Source organism: Tetranychus urticae, chromosome 1 (assembly GCF_039701765.1).
Source record: "Tetranychus urticae isolate SD_2017Ah chromosome 1, NJAU_TeUrti_SD_1.0, whole genome shotgun sequence".
Classification (NCBI taxonomy): Eukaryota; Metazoa; Arthropoda; class Arachnida; order Trombidiformes; family Tetranychidae; genus Tetranychus; species Tetranychus urticae.
The window spans coordinates 14,245,884-14,254,200 of NC_142958.1; the positions used below are offsets into that span (position 1 = coordinate 14,245,884).

Genomic DNA, 8,317 nt, shown 5'->3' on the forward strand with positions numbered 1-8,317 from the left:
TTTGGTTCAAATTGTTGAAATTCATTCACCAAATCGTTACATTTTTAACCAACCTTTTCATAAAATTCTTTAGCTTCCATGTGTTTACACAAATCAGTCAAAATTGAACAGCAAACTCAATTGAAATGACAACCAACAGTTGAAAAGAGATGAAATAACGTTTAAAATTGAATGCTTTTAGATTATTTGGGTCGCCTAAAAGTCTCACCAGATGGCTGTGCAGCTAACCAGCTGGTAATATCTTATACAAGAACAAGATAGCTGTGATTACATTTTTATTATTATAAATCTTGTTTATTGTTTTTTTGTATTATATCTGTTTGTCATTTACTTGTTTATTTTATATTTTATAATGAGTGAACCAGGTTTTGGTAAATTAGAAAGTTACCTAAAAATCTCCAAACTCGGTGAAGGAACCTATGCAACTGTTTATAAAGGACAAAGCCGAGCAAATGGTGCTTTGGTTGCTCTCAAAGAGATTAGATTTGCACATGAAGAGGGAACACCTTGTACTGCTATAAGAGAAGGTAAGAAATTTCCTTTATCCAACCAATTATTCAACTATTCAATTCTGTATTTGGCCCTTTTCGTTGCCAAACAAAACCTACGATTGTATCACCTTTATCACATTTAAAAGTCATAATCTTGTCAATGTTGAAAACAATTTTGCGTTTTTTTTCATGAAAAGTAGCTCTTGTCAAACCTTAAGACTGTAATCGTGTCCTACTTATCCGGTTGTCTTTTTACTCATTCAATTCAACTTATTGGTTTATTTAACTCATTATTGTCTTTACTCATTTTCTGTCCTTTCCCCTCTGCTTTATGTTCTGGCCTCATCTGATTCACGTTCATTCTGTATCATCGTTTTGTTTATATCTAAACCTTTTTCTCTCTATTCTTTTCTCTTTTATTGATACCTTTTCACATATAATCAACCAAAGTCTCTCTGCTACGAGGATTGAAGCACAATAACATCGTGACACTTCACGATATCATACACACTGATAAAACTCTTACCTTGGTGTTCGAGTATCTGGTTAGTTGCTTATATCCATGTTTTGATACTTTTAATCATTTACTTGTAATTTAAAATGAAAACATGAATTATTCGAGTGTCAAGCGAAATCAATCTTTTATGCGTCCCTTTATCATCCAAATTAACATTTGTTCATTTTTCTCATTCATTGAAAAACCTTTTCTGTCTTTCCTTCAGGAGCAAGATCTGAGGCAATACATGGATCATTGTGCGAATCTTTTGAGCCAAAATAATGTTAAGGTAAGAATTGAATGGATAACAATAAAACAAAAGTGTTCATTCAAATTAACAAAAGAATAAAAAAATGCAGAGAAAAAATTGATTACCCAAAACAATTTTCGTCTTTTCAGATTTTTCTTTTCCAACTATTAAGAGGACTTTCATACATTCATCGGAAACAAATTTTACACCGAGATTTAAAGCCACAAAATCTTTTAATCAACGATAGAGGTGAACTTAAATTGGCCGACTTCGGTTTAGCGCGAGCAAAATCTGTTCCAACCAAAACTTACTCCAATGAAGTGGTAACTCTTTGGTATAGACCACCGGACGTCCTTTTAGGTTCAACACATTATACAACCTCTATCGATATGTGGGGAGTTGGATGTATCTTTCATGAAATGGTTACTGACAAGCCCATGTTTATGGGTAATAATGTTGAACATCAGCTTAATTTAATTTTCAAAATAATGGGCAGTCCAAGTGAAGATACATGGAACTCACTGTTTCAAAATATTAAAGTAAACTCCAATATTGAATTACCCGATTCCATGCGGATAAAGTATTCTCATCATAAAAGATCTCTTGGGGAAAGAATCCGTCGATTAGATGCCGATGGATTTGATCTGCTTTTCAAATTTTTAGAGGTTCGTATATAATCATTACATTAACCAAATTAGACTTTGATTATTTCATGAGCTAATTATTCATTGAATAACAAAAACTTGATTTATTGAGGAGCGAAAACTTGAACTCTTGAACTTCAAAATTTTTTAAAAGTGAATTGCAATAATCTAAAAGTGTTGATCATTATTTGATTAGTAATCGTTTTCAATTTTTTATGAGTCAACGATTTTAATGAATTTTCAATCTTCAGAATCTAGATTTTGATCAAATTGAAATAACTTCGATTGATCGACAAATTTTAATCGAAATTGTTGTTGTTGACTTTACAGTTGAATTGTTGATCAAATTGTTGAAATGCTTTTCCCAAATCAATTTCACTCTGTTAGCTACTTGATTCTGATAACCTTATTAATCAATTGTTTTCTTCTTTCCCTGATCTCTTATTAATTACAGTACGAACCAACTTCTCGGATAACAGCTGATGCCGCAATGAGGCACAGGTATTTTGATTCATTCGGTCCACAAGTACATGAATTAAAAGATACTGATTCAATCCTTTCAATACCGGGAATAAAATTACGCTTCAATTCATCTACACCTAAATTCATTAAAACCTCTCAATCGGATAGTAAAATTAAAATCTCACAGTCACAGTCGCAACAATTCAAAGTGAAGGACGACAATTCATCTGCAAAGAATGGTAAATTCAATAAATTTAAATTATCTCTTGCTACAATCAATTAAATTCCATCCTAATCAACAAAACAAATTTAGCTGATTTATTGTGACTTGAACTTTCCATTTCATCATTAACTATCTGAATGCACCACTTTTCAAGAGATTATCATATTCTCATTTTATACTTCATTTTTCCTGCAACTTTTTGCAGCTTTTACCAGTTTTAATGTTATTTTTTGATTTCACCAAATTGTAACCAAAATTAATTTCCAGCAACATCAAAGATCGTCAATGATGACAAATAAAAAGACAAGAAAAAGCCTCAAAAAAAAGAGACATCAATTTTTACGTTTAAACTGTAAATGTTTACAATCAATTTCACTTTTGATTGCCATTTCATTTGTTTGAAACAAAATTATTTTGCTTATTTAATAATCAATGTAATTGGTTTAATGATTAAAATTGAATTTATAAATTCAAAGACAATATTGAAAAGTAATGAAAAGGCAAACAAACCAACCTGAAAAAAGTACTGCACAACTTGAAACGCTTTTGTATTACAATTAATCTATTAAAGTTGCTTGGTAATAATTTAAAGCTGTAACAATTATTAAAGATCAATGATCGGTAAATCAAATAAAAGAAACGTTCAAGCAATAATTATGAGAAAACAATCAATAAATTGTTATATTTTAATCAGTATTTGAGTTGAACAAGTGGATCCACTTGAAAAGGTTACCAAACAAAACCCAAATAAAGATTGACTTTTAGGTTAAAATTTATCAAAAATGGTTTCATTGCCAATCGATAGACTTCATACAATTCATTTTCACTCATCATCCTTATCATGATAGTCAATTGATTCAAGCTCATTAATTGTGTTCACAAACTAAGGATTAACCAGACTCGAGTCAATATGTTTTTGACTCTTTGTTTAACCTGTTAACTAACTAATTTAAAGTCTTGATCATCATTTTATTGAAGCATTTTAATTGTAATTTGATGGCGGTTAGATTAAACTTTATTTCATTTTTATTTGCTGCAACATTTAACATTAAACTTGATTTGTTTCTGGTTAACAAAAAACTAATTAACTTGAATGCGTTAATCATTTGCTTTGTTGATTGTTAACCAGATAATTTACAATGAAAAATTCAAGTTAAAAGAAGATGTTTATTTGTGATTTGTTAAGATTTTTCAAGTTGATTAGTGATCAAAAGTTGCAAATGTTTTCCTCTTTTTCTGGTAACTTTGTAATGAAATATGCCTTTAAGGCTGAAAACATCTTTTTCTTACCAACCTTATTCTAATAATTGGTTAAGTAACTCAATTTAATTTAACTTTTAAACTCTATTCCTACAGATTAATTGAAACAATTAGTAAATAACTTAATTGAAGTATGGACCTTTTCCCAGTCAAATGTGATGAGAGTATTAAGAGGTGAACAACAATAAGCAATGGGAATAACAATAGTTTTTGATGAAATCGTGAGATGAAGAGGTGAATGGCGAGGATAAAGATGTGTATTTGCTTGGGCAAAGATACAAAGTAAATCAGTTGCACTTTTGGCTTGAATATATCTGATTGAAAAAAAGCAGATAAATTACCAGATAAAGAGGCAAGAGATTAGGTGAGTTAATGCAAGACCCTTGACTTTGTCAGGTTGGTAAAGAGGTTCAACCAACGCATAAAAATTAAATGTACAAAGCGTTAAAATGCAGTTAATCAGAAGCATTTGAAAATGTCAACTTTGCTCATCTTTTCCCTGTTTGTCTTGCTGTTAATTACATTTCTCTTGACCATCATTCTCATTAAATGGTCCACAATGTTTGATAAGGCCAACTAGCGTTTTGACTCTTCTCACCAAACCTGGAAGGTTAAAGGTTAAATTCCGAGTCTGATTACCTTGCATAAAGTTGATGATAAGCCAGGAAAAAAAAGTTGAACTTGCAGATGAAGTCAACATTTAAAACGTTAAAATTGCTTTTCCTTTTAGTTTTAGCCAACTTCTTCATCTTCTCGGCTTTAAAAAGCAAAGTAAATTAATGTCAAACAAATTTGTCAAATTACATCATTTACCTTTGGCCCGTCTTTAAATATATATCAAGTTAACTGGCGAAAGGTCATTTGAGGGTAAAAAAAGATGATTGAACACGGCAACTGCACAGGTCAACTGTTGGATCACCTTAAAGGTTAAATGGTTAGCAATCAAATTTGCCTAAAGTCAATGGATGATAAACAATGGTAAATGTTGCCAATTGAATGAATCGTTGAAGCTTCTCCACTTTCATCATGAACAATGCTCAGTGTCGGCTTTATGTTGATCATCATTGCACGATAATAGGTGTTAATTTGATGAGAAAGTAGTAAACTTGAAAAAAAGGGAAACTCTCCCAATCCATCATAATTTGCTCTGAAGCAATCATGTTACATGAATCTCATCATCTATTGAATCAACTTTTTTTTCTTCTTTTCATTCTTTTCTTTCTTTCATATTTCTTTTCATCTTGAAACAGTAAATCACATCTTTTTTTTGTCTTCTATTGAAACATCATCATGCTCTTGCTGATCTTTTCATCTGAAAAATGTTGCCACAAACTCGACTTTTTTCACTTTACAAAGGATGATGACCTTACACGAAATATCATTTGAAAATAGGCTTGTTTTGTTTCCGAGAAAAGCATAGTTACACAGTTTTTTCTTACTCTTCTTTGGTTGCTGCAAATGATGAGGATGAAAACATGATGGAAAAGCAGCAAAAAAACGTCCAACAAACATATTTATGTGTTTATTTTGGACGTTAACAGTTAAACAGGCAAATTCAAAGTAACAACAGAAGCAATTCACCCGAACAAAAAAAGAGCCTAAAATGAGGTTCAAGTTTTGCTTTTGCTTTAAAGCGTTTCTTTACATTTTTACCCAAAACGATTATCATTTCAATTAATTCAGAGAACAGAGATTAACATTCATTTCACCTTTTGAGCCTACAAAACGAACCAATGTTAGCTTGTTGATAAGCTAAAGTGCAACATTTCATTCAACCTTAACAATTTTCCCTTAGATTACAGTTTAAGGTTCGTTATTTTTTTTTGAAACTCAGCTTCAAACTTGATGAGATTCAAGCTGAAGCCATGATTAAAATGATAACATTTCTTGAATCATTTGAACGCATTTTGATCAATATCAATGAAATAGCCAAACCTTTACTTTCTTTTGATTAAATCAACAATTTATCAAAATTGAAAGTCTTAAAACTCTTGATTAGCGTTTAAAATTTCAATTAAAAACAAAATTTTAAGAATCCTTTCAATCCTTTAATTATGCAAGAAATTTCAAGGCAAACTCATGATTTCACGATGACTAACATCCAAATGTAAATCAAACATTCACTTAAAACTAACCAAAACTTGAACCCAAAACATTCAACACTCATTTTCACAAAGTGTGATCTTCACAATTGTAGCCTAAACTGAACGACCGTTACTTTGATCTCTAAGATTCCCTTCCGATAACACCATTCTAGTTCAACACTAAAGCTGCCCTAACCGACCTCAAGTTAAACTGTCATTTCATTGGATTTACATTATTATTTTGACGCGAAATTGATTAAATCGATATTGATTATGATGTAAACGTTTGACGGTTAAAGCTGATTTTATGATGATAAAACATGATTCATTGTTGCTCTTATTGAAAAGGACATTGTGTACGCTCAATGATTGTTTGATAACAATTTGATTAAAAAACGGAAAAGACTTGAATCGAAAAAAGTTGATCAATTGTTTCTCGAGTTATTTGTTGATTAAATCACCTTTAAGGTTATCCCACAAGGTCAATAAGGTTATCAATTTAACACAACTGTGTTAATCATAATTAATATGAGATGGGTTACACACGCAATACAAATGTAATCATTATTCTCATCATCTTTACCTTTTCCTCCTTAAAGACATTTAATCTTCTTTAGACTCTCCTAAACGATTAAAGGCTAATAATGATGAGAAATATTATTAAAGTGTATTGAGTTTGAGCAATTATTACGACCCAATGAAAAAAAAGAAATGAAAGAAAAATTAAATTCTGTGTTTAATTTGTGGCATCATCAACATCACTTCAACCCTAAGGCAAGTTTCGTCATTCACTGTTTACTCACATTCTGTGATGATAATTATACATGATATCATGAAATGAGAAATTGAATAAAGAATTGGAACATTTTTTCTTCCTTTCTTTACCTGATTATTCAACTTTGTATTTCTTGTTAACATTTACACTGTTTCATCAATTTTACACTATTCAAGTTTTCGGAAACTTCTCAGGTTACAATCATGGAAACATTACCATGTTTGGAAAGTTACAAATCATCATAATCTTTACTTTGCTTTTCAAGACTTGAGAGGTTCCATTGAGGGTTAACAAGTTAATATAATATGGATAAATGGTTAATGGTAATGCTGAATGACAAAGTAACCCTTTTTTATTCGTATTTGTGTCTCTTTATACAACTTAAATCATCATCTTATCTGATTAACAATGAAAAATATATTTACATTTAATCCTGTCAAGAGCTTTTTTCTGTGAATTACTGATTACTTTTAATTTTTCAGTTCAATTCAATGATTCGTTTTGGTTTTAACTTTTCATTTTCAATTGTTCCAACTGTAACCTTGTTAATATGATTCTCATGATAACCATGATTTATGTTGAGATTAAGATAATGGCAACCTTGATCAACTTATTGGATTAACGGTGAAAGTAAAGATTGAAACCATGTATCGTTGCTCAGCTTGAGCAATAAATGTCACTTGAAATGTCTTGGAAGAACATGAAAAGTTATTAAAATTAAATCAATTTTAATTATAAACTTTATCATCTTCGTGATCAACACTTGCCAGTCAATCCAATTTGCTGTACAATAATCATAAACTAATGATCGACAAAGATTTGCTTTTTTCGTGAATTCGGGCTCAAAAGGCCTGCAAGCTAATTTCAACGATATTTTAAACTCAAATTTTTGTCTAATTATGAAAATGAACTATTTCATTGCTTTGATTGTCGAGTCAATTTAACATTAGTTTGTGAGGGATAATTTTATAAGATGAAAGCATCATAAAATGAATTATCAGTCTGGTTAAGAGTGGGGTTAATCAAATGTCAACGAATAAACAAAGTAATCAAAGTCAATTAAACGATAAATGTACAAACCTTTGAACAACGAAATCACGCTTTTGACAAACGATCTTTAATGGAGTAATCGCTAGTAAAAGGTCCGCCAATCAAGTTGAAAGATTTGACTTTCAAATGATTTTGTTTTGAACATTGATAGTTGAATCATTCATGATTATCAAAAAGATTTTTTCGATTAAATTGATAATCGTTGGTCTCAAGATGAATATTATCATTTCAGTTTAATCGTAAGTACAAACTGATAGTTTTGCATATCAACAGCATTTGAAGATTAACTTGCTTCCTGATGATTACATGATTACAAAGTTGGTAATAAACAATTTCATCAAATTGTTTGATAAAACAAACAAATTCTCATAATCATTGAAAAACCTGTTAAATGTCTTGTTTTACAACCAACAATTAACAGATTGGTTCCTTGATTAAGTTCAATTGTTAACTCGCGCTTTTTTGCTATCACAGCTTCCAAGTTTAAAATTATCAGATGAAGTCTGTTGAACTTCTAGTAAAGTCTGTGAACCAAAAATGAACGCAAAATGTAGCTGAAGATTCAATCTTTTTTTCCCATTG

General features: G+C 30.5%; 1 protein-coding gene across 1 annotated transcript; it reads left to right on the forward strand.

Moving 5' to 3' along the window:
• The first annotated feature begins 245 nt into the window (after positions 1–245).
• LOC107370209 (cyclin-dependent kinase 16) lies at positions 246–3,151 on the forward strand. The gene is made up of 5 exons (XM_015938197.3): positions 246–527; positions 942–1,036; positions 1,214–1,276; positions 1,387–1,902; positions 2,336–3,151. The coding sequence occupies exons 1-5, from the start codon at positions 353–355 to the stop codon at positions 2,624–2,626; spliced, it is 1,140 nt and encodes a 379-aa protein (XP_015793683.1). The 5' UTR covers positions 246–352; the 3' UTR covers positions 2,627–3,151.
• The last annotated feature ends 5,166 nt before the right edge of the window (positions 3,152–8,317 follow it).

Excerpts from the sequence above, each read along its gene's own strand:
- LOC107370209 (XM_015938197.3), top strand. The coding sequence starts at position 353 with ATGAGTGAACCAGGTTTTGGTAAATTAGAAAGTTACCTAAAAATCTCC. Across the intron at positions 1,277-1,386 it reads TGAGCCAAAATAATGTTAAG|ATTTTTCTTTTCCAACTATT; the intron begins GTAAGAATTGAA and ends TCGTCTTTTCAG. Across the intron at positions 1,903-2,335 it reads TGCTTTTCAAATTTTTAGAG|TACGAACCAACTTCTCGGAT; the intron begins GTTCGTATATAA and ends TATTAATTACAG.